Genomic DNA, 25,175 nt, shown 5'->3' on the forward strand with positions numbered 1-25,175 from the left:
GTGGGTTTGTGGCAGGTATGTTGATTGCTAGCCTGCAGTAGTAGTAGTGCTTTATTTTAACCATTTGCGCTTGGAGAAAAAGTGGCAACCCTTTAGATAAGATAAGAACAGACATCATAGTGTTCTAAGAGACTGAGTGCCCGCATAAGTATTTTTTAATTCTTTGTACTGCTCTTCACTGTGCCTGGCTGGCCACCTGGGAATCTGGATTCTTCACTAACGGTGCAATCTTACTTGTTTTTATCTGAAGTAAGTTTGGTTGTGTTCTATAGGGCTTCTGGTTTTTTTGTTGTTTTATCGTTGTTCTGTTGTAAGCCATCCACTTGGGCTTTGGGCCGGCATATAAATGTAATAAATAAAAAGTAAATAAATTACTCCAGGTAAGTGTATCCTATCCTAAAGCCTCAAGCATACGCACGCTTACCTGGAAGTAAGCACCGAATACAATGAGATCTACTTTCAGGTAAACGGACTAGGGTTGCTCTGAAGCAGGGCATCTGGTCTGATCCAATGAGATTCTTCTTACCAGTACATTTCGAGGCAACTTCCCCCTGATATCTGCACAATCCTGTAACAATAATCCAGGCTAGAGAGCATTTGGGAGCAAATACTCGTGAACCCATTGGAACGCGACGCTTCATCTCGATATGGGTGCACTGCTATGCGTGTTTAACCGGAAAAAAGTCCTACAACTTTTTTTCCTAAGCAAACATAGGATTGCACTTAAATGTGTCTAGGATCGCGCTGCAATTCCTGAGAAGAAATACCAGGTTTCTAATGAGATGCCCTCTGTTACTTTAAATAGATTCGAGTATTAATAGAGTTTAAGAAACAATTAATTAAATACATGTATTGTGTTGGAGGAAATCAGAATAAAATTTTGACAATAATGATGGAAGAGTGACAAAATATGTATTCCCTTATGGATGCATCCTTAATAATCTGGAGCATCCAAAAGCTATCCTGACAAGAAAGCTTGTGCCATGATTAATTTGTTCCTTTTTAAGATGGAAGAAGACTCTTGGATGTTTTTGCTCTCAGTAAGTCTCACTGAGTTTAATAGGATTTACTCCCGATAGAATGTGCTCCCGGATGGCAGCCTTAAAGCCGAACCTAAGTGCCTTCTAAATATTTTGAACTACAATTCCCCTAAGCCTTAGCCAGTATGGTGTTTGTGGAGGGGGCTCTGGGAATTGTAGTCCTGAACATCTGGAGAGCATGTGCTTACTGGTAGGTGGCAATCTTTTGCACGACTGGAAGTAACTCAGTGGGCTGCCTTCTGAGTAAACAGGTTTAGGGCCTCTGGGGCGACCAGTTCCCGCTTTCTAGGGGCAATCTGGTCGCAGCCCGTCCGGGCGCCATGGAATGAAGAGCGCCGGCCGCCAGCAAGCCAGCCCCGCCCATTTTCCCGAGTGGGCGTGGCCTCCCACTCCCTCGTGGGGATCTGCCGCGGCGCCATTTTGAAGTGGGTTTTGTTTGTGGGCTGAGCCTGGAGAAGGGAAAGTTGGTGTTTCTCCTCCCACCCTTCAGCGGGGCTGGGGCGTTATTTCTGGCAGGGCGCGGGCTCCGTTCGCAAGGGCTGAGTGGTAAGTCCTCGCCGCCTCAGGGTTTCGATTGTTTTTCTTACACTTTCAGCATGTAGGACTTGCCTTGCTGGGTGAGGCTAAAAGGTCCCTCTAACCCAGCCCGGGTCGTGGCCAGATTCTGCTCCCAATGGAACTCTTGAAGTAGCGCGCGCAGGCGGTTCCCCGGCTTCCTGCAACCTGAAGTTCTCCACTTGTGTCCGACTGCAACTTCCAGCAGCCTTTCTTTTCCCTTGGCTGGAGAAGGTTTCAGTGGCTCCTCTATTATTCATTTCCATGCTCGGGTATCAAAAGCCCAGTCTTAGGCAGTGAAGACTGCCGCCTTCTTGTATACACACCTACCTGGACGTAAATCACATTGCACTCAGTGGGGCTTTTATTGTAGATAATACAGAAGTAAGGCTGCAGTGCTGTACTTGGGATTAGGCGTAGTTCAACTCATTGGAGCTTTCCTTGGTATGTAAAGGATTGCATTAGACTTGTGGCACATTAAAAACTTCAGGCTTATGACTGTATGTAAGTAGTGTTTATGGACTGGGATCTGCTTTATCGGCTGCCTTAACTCCTAGGCATTTGTGTAGAGTGAGAAAGGGACTGTAAACTCCACTCTGGCAGTGGAATGCCGAGAACAGACTGTGACTGTTCCATTAGTAGAGGGTTCCATTTGTGGACCCTTACACTTTTATTCTAAATGCATTTGTATGTTTCATAGAAGGGGAAACCAGTCTCTCTAATTTTATTAGGCTACATTTATATACCACCTTTTCTCCAATTGCAGGGAACCCAAGTTGGATTACATAGATTTCCACTTCATTTACTACTCAAATCAACAATCCTGAGAGGTAGGTTAGACTGAGTGACTGGCCTAAAGTGTCCCAGTGAGCTTCATGGACCACTGGGGATTAAAACCTGAACTTCTCCAGTCCAGCACTAGAAGGGGAACCCAGCCCTCTTTTCTCCATTAATATATTCCTCTCTGTATCCTTTTATATCTTCGTGTTTCCCTCTTCTGCTACTATTTACTACAACTGAAATAATTTGAATTTCATGAGCATCTGTTTAATATTTAATTTAGGATGCAATCCTACAAAAAGTAAAAAGCCAACAGTTCCCAGCATGCCCCAGCCAAAATGGCTGCTTGGGGCATGCCAGAATTGCAGGACTTATGTCTAAAGATGTATAAGGAGTTTACCTGTGAGTAAGCTGTATGGGTAGACATATGTTAATATGTGCCGTTATTTTAAACATTTATTAGATATTTAGAGCAAGCTGGGCAAAAGGTATAATTACAATATACAACACAATGTATGCTATATCACACTTCTATTTTATTTTAAACTTTGATAACAAATTTCAATAAATCCTATAAGATGTGTTTCAATTAATTTAAAATAAAATAGATTAGATGGGTGGTTTAATAAGGTTTTGTGGCTACACACTGACTTCCTTCCCATAATAATGCACTCCATTTGCTAACCAGTACATCATATGCCTGTCTACCCCCTCATACTTTTATTATTTTTGTCAGTTTTACCATCTGAGTGATCTGTGAACAGTACCTAACAGCAAGGGGAGAAGATTTCATTAGTAAAGAAGTTTGACATTTGCCTTATTCTTGATGGATTAAACCCTTTCATGTTCTCTGATTCACTGTTGCCAACAGTGTTCATGTAAGCCTACCTGGCATATTCACTGAACTGACTCTCATACCCATGCAGGTCCCTCTTCTCAGCAGCCAAGACATTTATTTTATTTTATGTATTTAATGTAGATGCATATCCCAGCTTTTTTTCTTACAGTGAACTCAAAGAGGCTTACATAATTCTCTTCCACTTGCTCTCACTCTTATCCCCAAAGCCCAACCTACCCCTTGTGTGTAGAGAGAGAAAGGGACTGTAAACTCCCCTTGTGAGTTAGGTTGGGCTGAGAGTCTTTGACTGGCCCAAAGTCATCCAATGGGCTCCATGACTGAACAGGGACTAGAACTTGGATCTCCTAACTCCCAGTCCCGTGTTAACTACTATACCACCATATTACACTGGTGTGGGTTATTTATGCAGTATTTATATTTCACCTTTCCGGCAAAGAATGGTAGCCAGGGAGGCTAATGGTTAAATTCAGAATAAAAATAAAATCTCAATTAAAACATAACATAAAAACAAATAAAATACAGTAAAGAGTAGTGTGGACTATTTGAGTAATGTTTATTTGAAACATGGTGCAAAGACTGCATAGACAACATAGCAGGCATATTCCAACATTTTTCTTTGTGTCAGTAAAGTGATATTTAATCATTAGTATCTAGTTTATATTTTTAATACCATGCTAAGGAATGGCCAAAACTAGATGTGGGGAGAATTTCTTCATAAATCTAAAGGATTAAACTGTTTGTCTTTTTATAATAGATGGAAGAAGAAGCTGGAGTCCTAATGGATCAGCCTGAATCTGCTCCAGAAAACATAGAAGTGACTGAAGCTAAGAAAAAGTGAGACACCATTTCTAATTTGCTATTCTGGTTAATACAGTAGAATACAAAGTGCGTGATCACCTTCTTAGGGCTTGATCCTATGGCCTCACAATATCATCTGGAAGGCCATAGGATTTTTCAGAACCCCAGCTTAAAGATCTGCAGTCACAGAGCTGAGATGCCAGAAGTTGAGCTCCTGTGCTGCTCCATGTGCAGCCAGTACAGAAAGAAACACATTGACTCATTCCTCCTGGGGTTACAACTTGGCCTCAGAAGGGGAAAGGTGGGGGAAAAGATGTATGACAGCCCCTATCAGCATTCTAGCCTCCTTCCCTCTCTCTCCCCAGTGCTTTATGAAGGTTGCTGGAAATGGTCATCTGGGTAAAATATCCAGCACAAGATGCAGTGATAGCAGAGATTACAACTGCTGTGTCTAATTCTACCCATAAGATGTTCGTGAACCTCCATGTTCAGAGACTTATGTACATCAAAGATATGGGACATAGGATTGTACACTTAGGGTACAGTCCTATGCAAGGTGGCTGGGGCATGTTGGAAGGTGTAGGTTTCTGCTTTATATAAATTTACATAGTATTGTGCCTTTAAACATGGTTTTTTGAAATGTTTAATTTTATTGTTTCAGATAGGAGTGTCTTGTAGGTAGAATATTGGTATTTTCAATATATGTGGTGAAGTTTAAATTTCAAGTTTAAAATGTTTTTCCATTCAGATTTTTGCATAAAAACACACATTGGATGCTTTAAAGTAAAAAGGAATGTCATTGGAAGATCTGCTCATGGATCTCTGCCATCTTGTATAGCTTGGTACTGAGCTAGCATTGAATCCAGGGATTTCAAGTACAGTGGTACCTTGCTTGGCTCATGAACTTAATCCGTTCCAGGACTCTGGTTGTGAGCCAAGTCAAATTTCCCCAGAAGGGTCAATGTAAATAGGGTTAATCCGTTCTGCAACTATTTTTTTTTTAATCACAAAAATTTGTAGCAAAGTGACAAAGAACAACAAAGATCGTGGCCATCCCCCCACCAGTGATTGTGCGGGGGGGGGATGGGCACGATCACGGGTGTGCTGGGGGGTAGGTGGGTGCAGGTGTGGGCACGCTGGGGGAGGCAGGTGCGGGTGTGCTGGGGGTAGGCGGGCACAGGCGTGGGCGTGCTGGGGGGGAGGCGGGCTCAGGTGTGGGCGCACTCAGGCAGGGAACACGGGCGCAATTGCAGTCATCTCCCCTCAGGACGAACGAGGCCATTCCCCCCCCCCCCCCGCATGACTGTGATGTCGCCTGTGCAGGGAAGGCGGGCGGCTCCTGATCATAACCCGATGCAGAGTTTGTGATTTGGGGCAAAAATTTTATGATATTTCTGTTTGCGACCCAATTTGGCTGTGAACTGAAGCATTTGTGAGCCAGGGTACCACTGTATAATCCTCTAGGTGAAGAGTAGTCAAGTATCACTACAACCAGATTATGCTAAGCTGCATAGCAAAAATCGCCGTATTAATTGGTTCCTTAAGCAGAAGTGCCTGAGTTTCATATGTTTCCTTTTGTTATGTCCAGAGGACCACGCGGTCGGGGAAGAGGCCGAGGTGGCAGAGGATACTCTATAGGGAAAATGCGAGGTAGAACACTCAATGGTTTTGGACCTATAAGGTAATTCTTGCGATATAAGTTGCTGTTTGTGCTGTCTACTTCTCTGACACCAGTCTCTTTTTATTACAGAGATCTGCTTGTAACAAAATAGAAGCTTTCAGGACACACTCCTGTGACTGCTAGATGTTGCCCAGGTTGCCAGAGGATAGGTTGGAGTCCAAATCTGATGTTAGAAAAGTGTCCCAAGGTTGGAGCTGTGTTGTCAGAGCTGGTGTACAGTGAGGGGTAGAAAGACTGAGACTCTGCTGGGATACCGGGAATTATAGGAGTAGCTCAGGCCCCCCTCCTGAGCAGGGGCAAAAGACATTGATGGCTAAAATTGGTTGTCTTTGCCTTTTCAAGGCAGGAGAAGAGCGAAGGCAATCCTTGCCTTTGTGCTTCTCCCACACTCAACTGGATGCCCATAATCCTCTGAGTTTGGAGGGTTACAGGAAGCCACATTGGATGGCACCCTTAATGTCTTCCTAATTGGCAAAGTTTTAATATGCACAGTTGCAATTAAAATGCATGCTTGCCCTAGTTTTGCAGACTTCAAAAGGAGAGAAATGTGGGTCTGTGTTCCTATTGAAATAGTGCAGTTCTTTGTGCATTAGAATTCTAAGTTTAAAAAAAATCACAAGGTCAACATGTCAATAGAGATGTGATGGCTTCAGGGGTGCTTTCTATGTTTTCTCTCCTTTTGTTGTTTTGGATGGTGTGTTACAATGATATTTGAATATAAATGGGCAAAAACTCATTTTCTGTAATACAATTTATGCTTGAAATTGTTGACTTCTCACAGTGCATGAATATTGTACATAAATATTGAGGAGATACAAGGTTACTGAAGGAGCAATTTGTACAAGTATCTATGGGTAAATTCTGCAAATGATTGGCTGTTGCAACTAATTCACTGTTATTATTTTCACAAGCTGAACATTTTTATTAGCTAGCAGTGTGTCTATCTGTTCTAAATCTTTCACCTTAATACTCTTGCACAGCTTAGTAGAATTTGATTAATTAGATACCTATTGTGCCTCTATATAGAAAAAGTTCTAGCTGCTTTGCCTCTCTGTTAAGCTCTGCTGAGATGTTCATAGCCTTTAGATACTGAATTGGTAGATTGTTTTTTGTAGACGTGGAATGGGAAGAATGCGCCCATATCCAGATGCAAGAGGTCAAAGAGGAGTACGAGGGGGACCGTTTTTTCCACCATTTCCACCCGTAAGAGGAATGATGAGAATGCCTTTTCTGCCTCCACCACCACGGTTAGTATTGAGGATGTCAGTGCAGATATATTTAAAGGGCCGTGGTGTCGGTTGGTTCACCCCACTGTGGCTCTTACTCAGAAGGTTTCTGTCTTGTTCAAAGTTTGTGTTTGACAGGGGCTAGAGAGAGTTAGGAATGTTTGTTCCCCAAGAACAGTGCCCAAAATAGGTAAAGTCACAGTTTGCCTAAGTGTGTAAACCATTTGAGTAATTTGACAAATGCAGCTACTGTGAGAAGCATGATCTCTCTCTTCCTTCTCTCTTGCTTATTTAAAAAAATATTTGGGAAAATTTTAAACAGACCATGTATGGAAGTTTTTGCACACAACATTGTAAAGAGATAGAATGTCACAGGATCTGTGATGGGAGATTTTCCACTGGGGAGGCCACATTGCAATTAGTGTCTTTTGAAATCTTAAGCAGGCAAAACAGCCCTGAGCTGGGTGTGATTCACTGTCAGGAATGCCATCTCAGAAAGTTTGGGTGTAGTAAATTTTACCTCAGGACAGTCCTGATCAGATTTAAAAACTTTGAAGTACAGGCCACATTTGTATGTTATGCCAAACCATAATTCAGCACAGCACATTCAAGCTTCAGATTTTTCACATTCCACCCCTTTCCTCTTCTCCACCTAGGTGACCCGGAGTGCTTAACAGCAGAATGCTTTAGCACATCCATTGCTTAAACTTTTTCATTTTATTCAGTGATACTGGACATACTTTAGGGAATGCACCCCTAGGTATCAAATAGTGGGGGAATATGCTTCTGATTCTTATGTCCAAAGCCAGTAATGTAACTCAGACTTTGGAGCTGAGAATTCACTGTCAAATCTGCTTCTTCCCCCACATTCCCAGCGGGTAAGGAAAGAACCAAGCTGGCTGCCTCGTCAAAGATGAGAGTTCAACCTCAGGGAGGATGGGAAGCTGCTTAGGCCAGGAATAACGTATCTTGTGTCCTTTGCAGCCTCCTTCTTTCCTCTTCCAAAGCTGGACAGATGAAAACAGCCATCTAGCAAAAATAAAGAGCAGCAGAGAGGCAAATATACCTTCTGCTGCCACCCCTCTTTGCACAGGATGTTTGCAGGCCTCCAGCTTGGAGTCTTATGATCCTCAAGGGGAGAATCCAATGGGCTGTGCCCTTAAACAGTGTCCTGCAATCTGAGCGCATTTCCATTTAGGGAAATGCTTTCCCCAAATTTGCATTTACTGAATTGTGTAATTCCAGAAATTGTGTGAGATTAGCTGCAGTGATTAGTATATTGTTCTATATATTCAAAATGTATCCACAGCACAATGGGATTTCTACACCCAGTTATAAATGGCAGAAAATTCTCTCTGAAGCAGGACCTAGTGATGACAAGAGTTACATCTGTCTGTGCAGATATGGGGTTCCTCTCCCTCCTCTTTCTCCACCACCACCTGGTTTAATGGGCTTCAGGGGCAGGCCTCCTCCCCCCAGAGCTAGAGGAATGCTTCCATGGCCACGAGGCCAGTTTCCACCTCCAAGAGGGTAAGGACGTTTCTTTCCATTTTTCCTTTTTAAGAACATTTTATTTCCCACATTAATGATATTTACAGAAAATTCATTAAAACTTGAGGAAGTTAAATTAAAAGCCATCATACAGACTAAAAAAAAACACAGATCTTAATCCTAGCATAATGTTTTTCTCACCTTGGAAGCCTTTAAAATATGCATGGTGAAAGCATATTCCAAATAGTTATGTGTTATATTTTAAGTGTGTTATTTTAAAAATACCTTGTGAGAAGGAGGGAAAAATGCAATTATTATTTTTATCCTTTTATACAGCTTTCTCAATGGACCTGGTGCACCAGCCCCTCCGCCACCTGGACGGGGCCAGAGATGGCCTGGGCCGCCAGGTGGCAGACACTATTAAAGAGGCTTATTCTTTAAATTGAGTAACAGGGATGCTTGCTTCTTACCTTAAGACCATTTGAAATGGCTAGACTAAGAACTGCCTGTAAAGCATTAAAGATGGCAAAGAAAATTAATAGAACTCTGACATACATATTTTTCCAACAGCCCTTATGCACCAAGTTGGTAAAAGCCATATATTTTTAAATGTACCCTAAAGACCTGTGACTCCTTGGACAGTTTGAAGCAGAGTCATTTTCAAAGTCTGGAATTTGTAGACACTTGGCATCTGCACAAGTTAAAAATCAGCTCCTAACAATAGGTCAAGCTTTTAATTTAATATTCACACCATATATATTTAACATGTGTGCAGCATTATTAGTCTAGTTCTCAATCTGCTTTAGTACCTTGTATTTCATATACTCTATATCTTGTGAACTCTTGTTTCAATTGCACATAACATTTGGTGACAGTAAATACTGAAAATGAAACATCTTGCTGCAAGGCAACTATTCTGTCTGATGTCTGGAAATGTAACCAATGCATAAAATGTAATGGATAAAATGAGCTGAGAGTGTTAATTTAAAAAGAAAAGAGAATTTGTTAATTTAAAAAGAAAAGAGTTTTTATAAATGAGCGAAAGTTTATGGCGCCTGTTTTAATGTTTAGTAATCCTTCATACACAGCTTGACCTTCATGTTTACATTTCTAGTCCTATACATAAATGTAATAGCTGAACATTTTACCAATTGTATAATTGCAGCTGGTGATATTATCTGCAACTTAAGATTAATGGATATGTTAAAATCTACAGTGTACATACTGTTGTAATTATAGATGGCTGTACATTGCATCATTTTAGATTTCATTTTGTTCTGTGGCACTGGAAAAACTTACAAAAAGTGGAGCATGCAGGTACTATGTTACTGAAATGACAGATAAAACTGTAAAGTTTTGAAGCAGTGCTGTTTAATGTCAAGGATGATCACAGTCTGTAAATTACTTAATTTCTTAATACATTCTGCATTCATTTGTGCTGAGGGCTGAATTAAAAGTTTGGGGTTGTTGTTTTTTTACCAGTCTGGTGCAATTGGGACTTTTTAACTTGAGCATTCGCTACATTGGGTCCAAAGTAAAATAAAATGAAAAGGATAAATGGAGGTATGAAAGCCCATATACATATGTTCATTCTACCCTTATATTTGGCTTCCAGTTATTTGATAGGTGAACAAGATACTAACTTGAGCCTTGGTTTAAAAAAAAAGATAGGACTTGGGTTGGTACTTGTTCAGATTTTCACCACCCTTAATTCCAAAAGCTAATGTTTAACCTTTGCATTGTGAGCTTGTAAAGTGAAAATTTTCTGCTGTGTATAATATGGGTATCAGAATAGACTTATTCAGTACTAAAACCTAGTTAAATCCTTATTAAAGCAATGTTTTGTTTATAATTTTGAGTTCCTAGAGAAGTCCCCTTGAAATCAATGAGATCTTATTCAGTCATTACCCATTTAAATCTTGTTAAGTTCAGTCGTTCTGCTCTAATGTAAGCATGACTATTATGACCAAGCCTGTGTTAGCTTAAAGCATAGTATTAAATGGTAACTTAAAAAAACACAAAAAATGAAATAAATTGATTAATAGTTCTCATGATGCCCAATGGTAAAAGAATGATGCTGTTATTATCTTCTGAAGGGTAACATAGTCACCCTTTGAGGCCAGTGAGAGATGACATGCAGACCTTTGGGAGAGCTTTCATCAAGGCCTTATTGAAGGTGAGAGAGTATTTAAAACATTCTCCTCCCCCTGCTTACTTTCTTTTTCCTTAGGCAAAGCGGACATTCATCTGACTTCTATTCATGTTTGAAATGCACATGCGCGCACATAGCACAGTCTTGATATTGTTCTGCTCAAGGGATTGGTTCAGGGTTTGCAGATGCCTCATGATGGATCCCAGTTGTCTGCCTGGATTCACGACAAGTTCAGTTCCAGGAACTGGGCGGTCAAGTACACTGGTAGTGGGTGAACCAGGCATGTGTCTAGCATATTCATAAGGCTGGGTTTTAGTCAGATCTCTACCATGCAGTTATAGCCAGAAATAACCTCACAGAATGGTGTGTCTGTGTGAAGCAGAAGTAGCTGTATCTGGGTGCAGTGCATGCTAAATCACAGTACAGTGCTCCTATGGCGAGTATTCCCCCCCGCCCCCCCGTTAGCTTTATTTGGATCCGTGTTTCCTCATTGAACAGTGCATAAAGCCTATTCAGATATTAAACCTGAACAGGGTACATTAGTACATTACGCAGAGTATGAGGCCTGGCACACAGGCCCTTCCCACACCAACTTAGGTCCAGCCTTACTGTGCTGGAGGACAAGGCCTAAAAAGGAGTTCTATTCCTGTGGCTGGGGACCTGCCTTTATCCAGCATTGTCTTGGCTGTGCTGGGTGAGGCTGCAGTGGAAGAAAGGAACCAGGGAAGCTTGCTGTGCAAGTTCTGCTTGCTCTTCTGTGGATCAAAAGCACTGTATTTTTTTAAACATCTGATGCCTCCAGCCATTGGTCAGTCTGGCCCAGTATTCTGTTCTGATTCACAGCAGTTTTCCAAAGTCTCAGCAGAGACAGCTGTTCTTCGGCCCTGCTGTCTAAGACCCCTTTTTCCTGGGCTGTCAGACATTGAACCTGATGCCCATGATGCAAAGACCACAGAACTGCGGCCTATCCCCAGATAAAATGAACAATGGCAGCAGGTGTCTCTTGAGTGTTCTTTGGCTGCTCTCAAAAGTGCAAGAAGAAAAAGATTATTATGTCAGTTCTCCTACACTCTTGTACCAGTTGCTGAAGAAATAGTACCAGAGCAGTGAAGGACTGCTGGCTGTCTTGGCATTAACCAATAAATTAATACCATGCTATATATTTAATAGCAAGATATTGCATATTGCTATAAGGAAAACTAACCCAAGAGAAAAAACTAATGCAAACACATTTGAACTGTAATACGGCAATTAACTTAATTTTTTCTTTCACTGTAATCTAGAGGACGGTACTGTGTGAAATTTAAAATAAAGTAGCAAGTTACCCAAACTTTTTATCTGATTTTTCTTTAATTTTTAAAGCTAAATATGTACAAATGTTCATAAGGAATTAGCATTCATTGCTTGCTCTAGCATATTAAGCTTGCTGCAGCCATCTCATATATATATATATATACACACACACGCGCGCGCGCGCAAGTAAACGGTTTTGACAGACACCTGCATTCCTTATTCAGCCCCTTTTATCAGCCTGTTCGCCTTTTTTTCCTTTTCAGTGCTATGGTTGCGGAAGTGCTTTTCATAGCTTTTATTTTGCATTGCTTTAGGGAAGAGCCAGATTGACAGGAACGTTAGCCAAATTCGAGACAACTTAGAGTGGTGTCTACCTCTGGTTCCATTTCATTGTTTTGAGTTCTGCATTTCATGTGATGCAGTAGGGTTGCTTTTCAGCCAAATGAGCTTGTATGACCCCTCTTTTTATGGTTACCCTTTTTGCATTGAATCTTACCAAGTTAAGAACTTCAGAGTGTATATAAAAGAGCAATAAATAAAATATAATGGTGCTCCAGTGCAAACTGGAAGAATGAAAATACGATCTTTATATTGGTGACATTATTGATACATATTTTAAGAAGGCCTGTCCCTGTCATGAACCCCTGCTTGGCACAACTTCCACTCTGAGGCCCTCAAGGAAACTGTTCCTTAGTAAGTGGCGGCCAAAGACAGGCCACAGATGGGAACAAAATGCTGCCTGAATAATCTTAAAAGTGTATGTTAGATCCAGTAGAAATAAGGTCCCAGTGAGAAGAACTTAAGTTGTTACTAAATTTAGCTAACTTGGTTTGGCTTTAACCCTGTACTATTTCTGTTCCTGATACCCCATTGGAGTATGATTGTATTGTGGGAGTCAGCTATGCTGAGTCTCTTTCAATATAAACACAATAAAGAATGTGTTTTCATGTTCTCCTTTAAAAATTTAAGATACCTCAGTACTTGTCATAGCGTGTCACTTTATTAAATTTTTTTGGACTTGCCTTTCTGTCAAGGTTAGCGTTCAACAAAATAAGACACCAAAGGCAAAATTGCTCACAAATGCAAAATGGAAACACGTAAGCTGTGTCCAGAGTTGAGGATGCTGGGCAAGAATGACCAAGGGTCTGGCTTAGAATAAGACAACTCCCTTTCCTAGAATAAGAAATCCAGCAGGTTATAACATAGCAAAACAGGAAGTAAAGTATTGGCCAAAGAGATCATTTTGATGGCTTTGGCTCTCTCTGCCAAGCCACTCTGGTAAATGAGATCCAAAACCTAGTTCTAGGGTATTTGTTCATAGCTGGGTTATAAACTTCTCCTTTAGTCATTCAGAGTAATTATTCTTCATACCAACATGTATTTTGGATAGTTTCTGTATAAATGTGATCATGCAGATAATGGTTTGTTCTGGTATAAATTATCATTCCCACGTGTTCTGTCACTTCCAAACTTGAGCAATGGTTACAGGAGTTTTACTCTAGTATGTAACTTACATAGGGATCTTCATTTGGTGATATATATTTGGAGGCTGCTCTGTTTTGTGCTGTGGCACAAAAGTTCAAGTTTGCACAGAACCAGAACACTAAGCATAGATTGTTGTTGAATTGTATCATTCAACATTGTCATTATGTGTAAACCCTGCATTATGGGTTAACTCTTAATTATGAACAACCCAGGAATATGCCCCATGTATTCTTGTTTGGTTATGAACGCTGGATTGTCTGTGATTAGTTAAATCCATAGTGCAGGGTCCACACTCAACAATCCACACTCAGGTTTTCATTAAATGTGAACCAGGCCTAAGTCTGCACTTGCTTGTCCCCCAGAGGAAATGCTGTTATCACTACTGCACGATTTAAAATATAAAGGCTTAAATACAATACTACATTCTTTGAGGAAGTGGAAACTGTTTTATTACAGCATGTGAAAGTTAAGGTGGCTACTTCTGAGATAAGGTACAAATGTCACTGCAAAGTTTTGGAAAATGGGCCCCTATTCTCCCATCTGTTACATGCAAATATATGCCACAATAGGTAAGGAGGTAATACTATACCTACATGTGAATAAGCCCCTCTGAACTCTAGAGTGCTTACTTTTAAGTAAACACACAGTCTTGCAGTGTCATTTTATTTCCAGATACTAGAAGAGAAATCAAGGGTTGAAGTGAAAGACTGCTTTCTCATCATGGTGGTCTATAATGGAGACTGGCAGTTCCCCTTTTATATGACAGTTGTGGTCCAATTTATGTGTAGTAGCAGGGTATGCTAAGGTATAAAATGGGTGATGTATTTCTGTCTCCATTACGATCGGGAGATTCTAATTGCTTTGCCAGAGTAGACATCATTTTCAAGGCTGCTAGTCTAATGCACCTGGATATCAACAAAGCAGAGTGTGGCGATGCCTTGCCTCCCCATTTGTCCCAGTGTGCCGCGAGAGATGCAGGCCTCTGCTGTCAGGCTGAACACATATTGATAGTCTTCTGTCTTTAATGGGGATGCACAGATGCTACTTCAGTAGGGTCTCTACAGAGAAACTTTCTCATGGACTGTGCTACCTTTTTCATAACTTTGCAAACACTATTTTCAGGAAGACAAAGCTTGAGAGAAATACAGTAGTTCCATAAAGTAGTCCAATCTTGAATCGGGGAGGAAGAAATGACTTGTCTGGTGTAATAAATGTCATTCCAGGGTAACATCATTTTAATAAAGAAAAAAGCTTTGTAGCAATAAATGAGAAATTAATAAAGCAACTACTGTGACTTTGTGTATTGGTGGTATTTACTGTACCAGCAGTGTGAACAATATGTAACACACACCATTCTCCTATGCTGTATCCTTTGAGGAAGGGAAGCCATCAGGCCAGTGCTGTTCTGGGTATCTAGATTAATTCATCCAAGTAATTTTACTTGCAAATGAACAGAATTGACCACAGATTGCTCCTGCACAAACTCCATGAGCTGAACTACCACTGCAAAAGAGCATGGAAAGTGTATGGCTATATTCATTTCAGCTTACGCAAGAACAAAAACTCAGGCTGTTTTCTCAAACAGCTTTGCTGTAATCTAAAGGAGCAACTGAAAAACTGGCATAGGTTATAGGCCTGTCTAATAATATCCCAGTGCTGTGATTGTTGCTGAGAGATTGTACGTCCAGCATACTTCATTTTTTTGTAGAGCGCTACCTATATGATTTGGAGCAATGGTAACCCCTGCCACAAAATAGCAATCTCTGGTAATTCATGGGTTTCCTGGTGGTTTCCGTTAGGCCTAGTCACATGGTTAGTTTGCAGTACAAATAGATGGCAAAGTAGGCAGTAATTCACCTTGATTTTAAGATAAGAGTGCACAGTTTCTATATCATATTTTTTCTTGTACCAGAGTGGTATTCTTTTTCCTCTTACAGTTGCAGTTTTTCTGTATCCTAGTTACCTCAAATCTAGTTGCTAAGAGACAGCTGACACAAAGAAAAGCTTTAGTTACTTGTGATTTTGTTCCCTTGGGGCTAGAAGCAAAGATAGAGTCCCAGTGTTAGTAAAATATATACCTCAAAATTCACTGTTAAATATATCAGTTTATCTGATGGTTCTGCAGTGAAAAAAATCTTGCAGTGAAAAATCTTGGCCTACAGTGCAATCTTATGCATGTTTACTCAGAAGTCAGTTGATGTTCACTTATAGGCAAGTGCATAAGATAGCAACATAAACATCTTTTCCAGACACATTGATGACCACTCTGGTGTTATGGAGTTGTGGATTTGGATTTCAGATCAAACTTCAGACATTGAATACCTGAGTAAACATGTATAGCATTGCACTGAAGTGACACTGAGGGTGACATATATCTGAAAATCAAGAATAGTGTTGTCTACTTTGGAAACTTGCTGTGAGGGGAGAACTGGTGGGAAAATGCAGAATAAATGATTAACAGTGTTTATGTGGGAAGCAGATTGGCTTGTGCTTGGATTAGAAATATTTCCGTAGGCTTTTGATTGTTTTTAAAACATCCTGTGGTTATTAGTAAGCTCTATGTGGGAGATTAGCATCTGCTCAGGGCTGCCCTAATTAAGACAAGCTCTTTGGCACCACCTGGTCCTCACTTCCTCTTGAGGAGGAAGGGAAGAAAAGCAAGTCCTCAATAGCTTAGAAAGAATCCACTCAAGATTACTATGCCAGCAACTTGGCCATTTCACAATGCCAAGTCCTTAACCCCAATTCTCTGAGTAGCTGACACTGCTGACCTCGACATTCCAGTTTGATCCCTCCCTTGGTGGATAATAACTAACAGCACTATATTGTTGTTAGTTGCGAAGTTGTGTCCAACCCATTGCAACCCCATGGACAACATTCCTCTAGGCCTTCTTGTCCTCCACCATCCCCTGGAATCCACTTAAGCTCACACCAACAGCTTCAGTGACTCCATCTAGCCACCTCATCCTCTGTCGTCCCCTTCTTTTTTTGCCCTCACTTGTTCCCAGCATTAGGCTCTCCAGTGAGTCCTTCCTTCTCATTAGGTGGTCAAAGCACTATAGGGAAGACATAACTTCTACAAAAAAATATCCCTACCTGGGTGAAAACAATGTTCTTGTCTCTAATACTGTGTTACAAACTAATTCTACACTAATATATTGTTAATATATTGAAGATGCTAAATGAAGATTGCATTTAGCATCTTCAAACAATGTATTAGATGAGAACATGCAGTACTGAACTAGGTTTTACACATTAAATACTTAGAGGTCATTGTCAATTAAGGAAGGGAGGCAGGTGAAGAAAATTTCAGGTGCCCACTACTGTTTGAGTAGGATTGTCTCTACCCCAACTCTATCAATATACATGAGGGCCATCAGCTGTCCCATGGGAAAAGTCAGATAACTTGCATATGCTTCTTTATTCTAACAATGTGTTTTGGTATTGTCCATAAGCTGCCTTGCAGCCATGTGCCCTGAAATGAGAGCTATAAAGAAAAAATATCAGATGCAGTACTTAGGTCCAATTGATAATAAAGAGGATTAAGACAGAAGTAAAGGCTGCAATTAAAAAACATAATACTGAAATAAATGGATAAGGAAACATCTACAAAGAATTTACATTGAAGCTGCTGAAACCACTGGAACATATCCAAGTGTTTCTTGAACTAGTAGTATAGCCTGCAGAAATATATATCCTTGTGACTAGGGATGTGCGAGGAATCCATTTGTGCGACAAATCTGCTACCCTGGTTTTGGCTTCCTGGACACCAGATGGATTTGCAGCAGCCCAGAGTCTGAGTTCATAGCAAGTGTGCCGAGTGTTCAAGGAAGTGAGTCCTGTGCACTGCACAAGCAGAGCCATTCCATGTCCACTGCTGCTGCTGGCAGTAGCAAGCAAGAAGGCGGCTGGCCACCAGGAATGGCAGCCAGCACAGCTGCTCACTGTGCCAGCGCCAGCAAAGAAGCTTGGCTGCAGGTCATGGCAGCTGGCTCGCCCGCTCGCAGTTCCTCTCTTGCATCCGGCAGCCTGTCCTGGTGGAGAAAGCTGCCGCGTTTGCAACTGGGGGTCCATAAGTGTTTGTGGACTTCAGCTTGGCTTGCAGGACTGAGTTTAGCACGAGGGGAAGTCCATGGATTTTGAAAGGGTTCATCCCAACCCTGCCTATGACTATTTAAAAATGGATGGGAAACTAATTTGGAAGAATAGTTCTTGTGAACTGTAAATACATGAACGTACATGAAGGATATTAGAAGGAAGTTGGTGTGGTGTAGTGAGATCCAGTGTAGTGTGATGGTTAAGAGTGCTGGGCTGGGACTCGAGATCTGGGTTCAAGTCTCCGCTCGGCCATGGAGCTCACTGGGTAACTTCAGGTCAGGCACAGATTCTCAGTCTAACCTTCCTCACAAGGTTGTTGTGAGGATAACCTTGAGAGGAGAGATGTTAGCTGCCTTAAGTTCCTCGAAAGGAAAAAAGGCAGGATATAAATAGGTTAAATAAGTCTCGGTTGAGAGAAAAAGGCAAAAATGTTCCTACTTTGTGTGTAACAACAACCCATAATTTAAACAATTCAGAAGTCATAACTTAAACCACAGATTCTTTTTCTGGTTTGTTCATGGTTAGCAATAGTTAATGTTGACACAGCCATATTCACACACCATGTCAGCCCAGATTCAACAGCAAACCAGGTTACTGTGAATTTGCCACATGGATATCTGTTTCCATTTGCCTTCTCCAAGTAACAAACCCCCCCTTCATCCAAAAATCCTTAGCAGCACATGAAAGAATGATACGTAGAATACTATGAATCTTCTAACAGGAACCCTACCACAAAGGATAATTTTTGTTAATACCTATTCCAGAAATTCTTTTGGAAAAGGTTCTTGAGATTCAGATAGTTCACTACAGATCGCTACAGTCTTGTCAATAATCTGCTAAAGGAGCAGATGCTGGAGAAGGGCATAAGAGATCTGACACAATTACTTCTCCCCTCCCAACATGAAAAAAACTGCACCAGCTAGAAAAACTACCTTGGAGAAGAGGGGAAAATGGGTATTTCAGTGGGATGGTCTAACTTACAGTGTCCTACAATAGCAGGGGGTGATCATAAAGCCTCCAAGTTCAGGGGCTTACAATCATCAAGGGTGCAAATGATGGAACTTTGCCCTAATGAACTTTGTATTCATTTTAATTTTTAAATTCATTTTAAAGTACTCTCTTAAAAGTTTCAAATCATGTGTGTTTGATTATTACAAGTAACCATTCAATATATTCAGCATTTAACAACCACTGAACAGTAAGTTTATTTAAATTGTTCAAGCAAATGATACACAGTTTTGTCAGATTTTTGCTTTCCTTGATTTCTTCAAAACTGATAAGCCAACTTCTGACAGATGCATTTATAGCTGTTTGGTCAAGAAACGGTCCTTAAAAGCTAGTCTGTTACAGACCAGTTTCAAAATCAGCACAGGTCTCTCCTGCCTTCCAAAGGACAAGGTTATAGCTAATTAAAACTTAAAAGGCAAGAAGTATACAGATAAGGCATTTACGATTTACTTGTTGTTTCTTCTACTGGAGGTAGTGTATCCCAAACAGGCTTCTGAATATGTTCAGGGAGACTTTCTAATCTGGTCTGAAAAAGGAAAATGTATGACAGCAATTTTATATACAATACAGGAGTTCATAAACTTTGCAGCTCTTGTACTGTAATCTTTATCTATATAAATCTGACTGGAACTAGCTGGAGCCAGCAGTCAAACTAGATGGCCCAGGAGGCCCCTTCTGACTCGCTGTTTCTGTTTCTATGTTTCTCCATCATATCCCTAAAATCCAGCATATTCTTTAGCTGCAGATGGGCTCTTAAGTGGCAGAAATCCTTTGCTATTTGATTAATGCTGATTAATACTAGAGCTAAAAGTCAGACATTTTTTTACTAAAGAAAAATCTTAAGCCAGTACCTTTTTTACTTCCATGGCAACCCCTTCAGGTAAGTTTCGCTGAATGTACTCCAAGTAAACATTGGCTGTGCTGCCAGTTAAATGCTTTAACTGAAACAAAAAAAATTGTCTTAGTTTCCAGTTAATTACCTGTGTTCTGATGGAAGACTGCCTGTATCATTTAGCCATGTCTGGCTTACTGTGGGGTCCCCCCACCAAGCCTGTACAGCCCTGTTGTACCTTCATGCAGTTACTTACCTCAGGAGTAATCTTAGTAATAAGTCAAAGCAGTTGTGGTCTGGTTAGAATATTACACTAGTCACCACCTACCACAAGTTCAGTGTTTAAGGTGGAAGTATGTACACAGACAGCACTGTTCTCTCCAAAATCAAACTTTTCTCTTTACACAATCATAAACACACCTTTTCTTTTATATGAACATATACTTACCTCTATATGTCGGTAATGTGTCCTCATTTCATACTGAACTCTGTGCTTCTTATGAATGTGTATTGATTTCAGAAGTGTGAATCGTTCCATCTTCTTTGGAGGCACTTCTCTAAAAGGGATAGAGATTTTCAAGAAACCACTGTTGTTTTAGTATATCTGCTTATTTCTGAAATTATCGCTACCAATGCCCCCCCTTTTCAATAATGGAGGTGTTCAGCAGGGAGGAAGGAATAAATTGAGCTAAGCCTCTAGGTGGCATTCCCACTTTGCTATCTGACAGCATGGCTGTATTCCAAGCATTACTTAAATTACTCTTGAATAAACATGAATAGGATAGAATCCAAGGTAATCTCTACCTTAAGGAGCATTAAGCTACTACTCAATATGAAAACATTTCACAGAGAAAACAGTTAAAATGTTTTAACTTTCTGGCCCATAAATTTGCCAGTTACATAAGCGACCTCATGTGGCTTCCTAAACACATTACCTGAAAGTTCCTGTACCTAAGCTGGAATTGGGGTGCTTAAGCGAGGAGATCATATCATTCTGGCTATTGACTGCAGAAAATGCAGTGCATTTAATTCAATACAACTTACCATCATTCATTATATCGAATCTTTTTCTGCCAGGAAGGGAAATTGTACTACTATATTTCAGAACATAGAATAAAGCTAAGGAGAATCCCTGCTACTTTGGTTGTTTGAGGAGATTCCAGAATGACTAAATAACTGCAAAGGTCAACAGTGCTTACATTTTTTCAATAGAGACGCCAAGTTCTTTTGCCGCAAGCACCATGAAGTATTCATAACTGTCCAACACCATTTTGTCATGACCTTTAACCAAAACCACCAGTCTCTTATACAGTGTGTCTGGCTCATCTGAAACGGATACCTAGGTGGGTAAGATAGAGAAATAAGCAATTCAGCATTTTTTTTCAAAGGACATCAGCCTGACCACAGTTTGTTGAGGTTAGCATTAGAGTAAATTATTCATTCTGAATGCAGTTATGCAATACAGAAATTAAGCTCTTACATCGTTACCACATTACCTTTATACCCCACTTTTCCTCTTGCAAGGAACCCAAGGTGGCTTACATAGTTCTCCTCTCCATTTTATCCCCACAAAAACAACCCTGAGAGGCTGATTAGGCTGCAAGTCTGTGACTGGCCCAAAGTGAGTTTCATGGCTGCGCTGGAACTAGAGCCCAGCTCTCCTGAGCCCAGCTCAGTGCTCCCACCAACATGCCACACTGGCAGCATTGTTATACAGTAGTCCCTCAAAATTCGCAGGGATTACGTTCCTAGAGCACCTGCAAATTGTGAAAAACCGTGAATTTGGTACCAGCAACGGGCGCCGGCCGCCAAGGCGGTGCGGGCAGGGGGCATGGGCCGGGCAGGGGGGCGAGCACACGCATGGCAAGGCAGGGGCGGCTTGCTTGCAAGGAGATCGGTTTGGACTCGCTCGGAGAAAACGATCTCCTTGTGAGCAAGCCGCCAGACGGAAAATTCTGCGAAAGACTGAGGCCACGAATGCTGTACCGCGACTTCAAGGGGTATATGGTACTGTGACATTGTTTAAACACACAAAACGATGCATATCCCAGTCCACAGGATATATTTCTACATATTTTTACTCACTGAAACTATACAACAATCTCAACACTTCTCAGACATACCAATGGATTCTCTTTTTGCTGTTGAATATCAGTGTGAGCCCCTGAAAACTGAAACCATATCAAATGGTTGTTTCTGAAAAGGAATGAGAGGATGACATTGTAATGATATGAACACAAGTATTTTAGATTTAATATAAACTTAGCTGAGAGCAAGTAAAGCTCATTGAATTCAATAAGTTGCTTTTGAGTAGGCACATATAGGATTGCACTGATACAAACTTTCCTGTGAAAGGTAAACTTACTGAAGAAAATGGTGGTGCTTATGAGGAACTCCACTTTTTACAAGGAAATTCTGTTGCCCCTAGAATAAAATTAAAATGGTTGGTTTAGTAAGACAGCTGTATTGAGGTATCGTTGGTGAGGTACTTCAGTATTCAAAAATTAGTTTTTAAAAAAATAGTCAAAGGGTGCAAATCTAGTGGCCGCAGGATGGCTGGGAGTCCTGGATCTGACCCTCATAAATGCATTCTAAAACTGGGCTAGGAATCTACCCTTTCACTATCCTCCCTCCACCCTCACAGTTAGCATAGTTGTAGCACTTGTGACTTAAGAGCTACTTTGGGGGCATTCAGGAGGGAGAAGAGCAAGGCTTTGCTGGAATATGAGAAATCCCACTGGTGCCTCAGCACTTCCTCCTTGCAAATTGAGGTAAAAGCCATCTATGGCTTTCACAGGACTTCTGCACCTAATTAGATGCCCATAATCCTCTGAGTTATGACAGCCACATTGGATGCCACCGTAGAAAGTCATGCATGCAAGTTCATAGTCTAAAACAACAGAAGACAAAAAAGTGGGAGGAAAGAGTAAAGTTAAAAAACACAAAAGTCAACACACATCTAAAGCCTGACTCTTTAGTTGATTCTAGACTATATTATCTTTTGTTATATGCAATTCTCCATCAGCTGGGTTCGCCTGTATACAATCCCCATTTCCAACATGACTCAAGCAAGCTTGTGCCTGAACGCTTTATAGGATATGGTCTATATTGCCTTCAGATGCAAGTGAGTTGCTGCTTATCTATCCTTACGAATAACTTGCTTTTCCATGAACACATAATTTCCCACTGTTTCTTCTAGCTGCTTGCCAAATCCTTTGCTATCTTAGCAGTAGTTACCGCAGTATGTGCAGAAGTGCAAGATACAGAAGTCAAAACTCCCATACAGGAATGGATGATTTAGGAGGTGACAGGAATTTCCTATTTCAGGCAGCGATGGCACAGAAGACTGTCACATCCCTCTATGTGATGCATATACAAGTCCTTAAACAGGCGCCAGTAGGGTTACTACTTTGGCGCTCAGAGTGCTCCCATGCCTTTACAAACTGTGTGATAAGAAAAATCCAACAGCGTTCTAAAACCTTCACGCTGCCTACTGAATTGATTTCGGGAACGCTGCTCCTCAGTCAACTAAAAGCAGGACTTTCCACCCGCTCTTCTGACCGTCCATTCCGACGCACAGCAATGGGGATCCATGGGACACGCTCCCAGGCAAGTGAGACTGGGACAGCACCTAAGGGTGCAATCCTATTCATGTTTAGACAGAAAACAGTCTCGGGCTGGCTGGTGAATGCTGAGAGATGTAGGATTTTAAAAAAATGCTTAAACATACATGGAATTCCACACTACCACATGGCGCTACCGTTTTTTCAGATCTCAGCCACCATCCAGGAACTGTATTTTAGGCAGTTCTTTGTTCCCGCTTCTTGGTGGCTAAACCAAACCATGCCCCGGCAACGCTGCACTTACCTGCCACAATCGGCTCAAGAAGGTAAGTCCTCTCCGCACATTCATCTTGCTCGCCCCTTTGCACAGCAACTTCCTATGGCAACGAAAACATAAAGAAGCAACTTCCGGTAGGGCGCGAGCGGCAGAGTTTGCTATCTCCTTTGAGGGAATCTCTATGTCCCCGTGATTCGCCCGACCGTTAAGTTCGTTTGCGAGTGAGCGCCCTCTAGAGGGCGAGGGAAGTTCTTTCGGTTTGCGCAGTGGGGTTTTCGAGATACTGACGTCGCGGCTACTTCTCATTAGAGTAATTAAAAGGTTATAGCTTTTGATAGCAGATAACAGAGAATGGGCAGCACTTTACTTTTGCAGTGTGTTGGCGGCAGTGCTTTAAAAAAGGCAATAGAGGATGTGGTCGAGGTGTATTATACAAGAAAAAGTGCTTCGCAATGTTTCCAGGCAAGAGTCCACTGTTCTAATCTCAAAATTTAGGAAGAATGGTTAAGGTCGAGTTATATGCCCGTATTCTGGGAAAGCTGAGGACGCGACAGCAAACTGATTATACCAACTCTGGTAATGTAGTCCAGTGTTATATTGACCCACTGTTATTTTCCACATAAAAATATTGCAAGGGAGTGGAGGCTGACAGGAACGCAACTGCAAAGTAGTCCTTTGTTATCTCCACATGGCAGGTTGCTAAAACAGAGCATCTTATACCAACCCTGCAATGCAGCTAACCATTGATGACTCCGTGTTTCATGGGATGTAGTGGAGAGGCAGTTAGTTGACTTGTAACAGCTGTGCCATGTCACATGTACACCATGTTTATGACCTGCCATATGCAGATTGGGAAGAGGTAATTATCTCTGCATGTCAGAGCAATTGCTAGATACCTACAACATCTTAATAAAAGGCTTTAACATCTGATCATCTTGGGCCAACCCCAGGGAAATGGGATTTAGTGTTTTGTTTAAAAAAACCAGCATTATTAAATGGTGTTAAATATTGCTGCCATACACATTTTTACTCAGAACTGCCGTTTACCCCAGGAAAGTGAGTTCTGAGTAAGGATGTATTTGACTGCAGTATTTATTTCCACTCTGGCATTGTTGCAGCCTACAATGCTAGAGAGCAGAAATTATGCATACGCATATACTCTCACACACCTGTACAGGTGTACTTCCTACGAGTGCCAATAAATAGGTCCCACAAACACTGCAACATATCTAAGTCTAGTTATAGTCCCATAATCTTTCATCTTTTCGAATGCTTTCAGGAGTCAGTGCCCAATTGAAAGGGCAGACGTGTTGCATGCAGAACTCTCTTGTGTGATGCGCTTTTCACTAATCATGTGACCTAGGGACTCCAAATCAAACTGGAAATCAGAGAGCATATGCAACTCTAGCTTTTACCTCTCTACAGCTGAACATGCAGGATGCCTTTTCACATGAACAGAGTGACTGGGCTGACACCAGAGATAGGACAGTGAATTCAGGACAGTGTATTTTTTTAGAATTCTTGTTCGGAATAAGCATAGTTTCTGGTTCACATATAGTTAACTGCATTTTTTTCCAACAGAATCAGAGGCCATAGGATATTGCAGATTCCCAGATCCAAGGTCAAGAACAGCACATATGGAATGATGCTTGCTGCTCCTGGAGGTTAGAAACACAACATCAGAGAAGGGGGGAAAGGCCATTCTGATGAGTGGATAAGGGAGAATGGAGAGGCCAAGATAGGAGTCATCCTGACACTTCTGAAATGATCAAGAGCCTGTCCAGCAAATGTGTCAGTGATTTTCAAAGGCAGGGATTGCCTTTTTTGTTTCTAATGCTCTGTACTGGATGATTTTGACTCTGAGTATTCTTATGAAAGGTAGCAGCAAAGGGGTTTCTTAAGCCAGAATTTGATCATCTGAACTGGGTTAAGGTGCCAAATCACCACAAAAGCCTAGCCAAGAATATTTTGGTAATAACTACAGCTCTTCAGTTTCTGTGAGGTAGCTTTGCAACTCAGATCTCCAAAGCCCAGCAC

The 25,175-nt window shown here is 41.2% G+C and overlaps 2 protein-coding genes across 9 annotated transcripts; one reads left to right on the forward strand and one right to left on the reverse strand.

The window, feature by feature from the left end:
• Positions 1 to 49: 49 nt before the first annotated feature.
• LOC123022820 (splicing factor 3B subunit 4-like) lies at positions 50 to 24,820 on the forward strand. 8 transcript variants are annotated; one of them, XR_006414586.1, is made up of 8 exons: positions 1,477 to 1,586; positions 2,362 to 2,425; positions 3,989 to 4,068; positions 5,621 to 5,713; positions 6,829 to 6,960; positions 8,341 to 8,469; positions 10,527 to 10,606; positions 24,720 to 24,820. XR_006414586.1 is itself a non-coding variant. In XM_044428881.1 (7 exons), the coding sequence occupies exons 3-7, from the start codon at positions 3,989 to 3,991 to the stop codon at positions 10,534 to 10,536; spliced, it is 444 nt and encodes a 147-aa protein (XP_044284816.1). In that variant the 5' UTR covers positions 1,477 to 1,586; positions 2,362 to 2,425; the 3' UTR covers positions 10,537 to 14,645. The 8 variants fall into 8 exon arrangements, 3 of the variants coding, with proteins under 3 accessions (XP_044284815.1, XP_044284814.1, XP_044284816.1); XM_044428881.1 differs by lacking the exon at positions 24,720 to 24,820 and having other exon boundaries at positions 10,527 to 14,645; XM_044428880.1 differs by lacking the exons at positions 1,477 to 1,586; positions 2,362 to 2,425; positions 24,720 to 24,820 and adding an exon at positions 50 to 249 and having other exon boundaries at positions 8,767 to 14,645.
• MRPS10 (mitochondrial ribosomal protein S10) lies at positions 18,639 to 23,263 on the reverse strand. The gene is made up of 7 exons (XM_044428878.1): positions 23,166 to 23,263; positions 21,664 to 21,722; positions 21,422 to 21,494; positions 20,498 to 20,637; positions 19,747 to 19,855; positions 19,318 to 19,407; positions 18,639 to 18,992 (listed from the first exon to the last, which is right to left on the reverse strand). Exons 1-7 carry the CDS (start codon positions 23,208 to 23,210, stop codon positions 18,906 to 18,908), a joined length of 603 nt encoding a protein of 200 aa, XP_044284813.1. The 5' UTR covers positions 23,211 to 23,263; the 3' UTR covers positions 18,639 to 18,905.
• Positions 24,821 to 25,175: the final 355 nt, after the last annotated feature.

This window comes from Varanus komodoensis, unplaced genomic scaffold (genome assembly GCF_004798865.1).
Source record: "Varanus komodoensis strain SLA01 unplaced genomic scaffold, ASM479886v1 scaffold2, whole genome shotgun sequence".
Taxonomy (NCBI): Eukaryota; Metazoa; Chordata; class Lepidosauria; order Squamata; family Varanidae; genus Varanus; species Varanus komodoensis.

What these genes read in the sequence shown, in the direction of transcription:
- LOC123022820 (XM_044428880.1), top strand. Translation starts at nt 3,989, where the DNA reads ATGGAAGAAGAAGCTGGAGTCCTAATGGATCAGCCTGAATCTGCTCCA. An exon ending in GTGACTGAAGCTAAGAAAAA is followed by an intron (nt 4,069 to 5,620) that starts GTGAGACACCAT and finishes TGTTATGTCCAG; the next exon opens with AGGACCACGCGGTCGGGGAA. An exon ending in TTTCTGCCTCCACCACCACG is followed by an intron (nt 6,961 to 8,340) that starts GTTAGTATTGAG and finishes CTGTCTGTGCAG; the next exon opens with ATATGGGGTTCCTCTCCCTC.
- MRPS10 (XM_044428878.1), bottom strand. Translation starts at nt 23,210, where the DNA reads ATGAATGTGCGGAGAGGACTTACCTTCTTGAGCCGATTGTGGCAG. An exon ending in TCTTGAGCCGATTGTGGCAG is followed by an intron (nt 21,723 to 23,165) that starts GTAAGTGCAGCG and finishes ATTTTATTCTAG; the next exon opens with GGGCAACAGAATTTCCTTGT. An exon ending in TTGCCATGGAAGTAAAAAAG is followed by an intron (nt 18,993 to 19,317) that starts GTACTGGCTTAA and finishes TTCCTTTTTCAG; the next exon opens with ACCAGATTAGAAAGTCTCCC.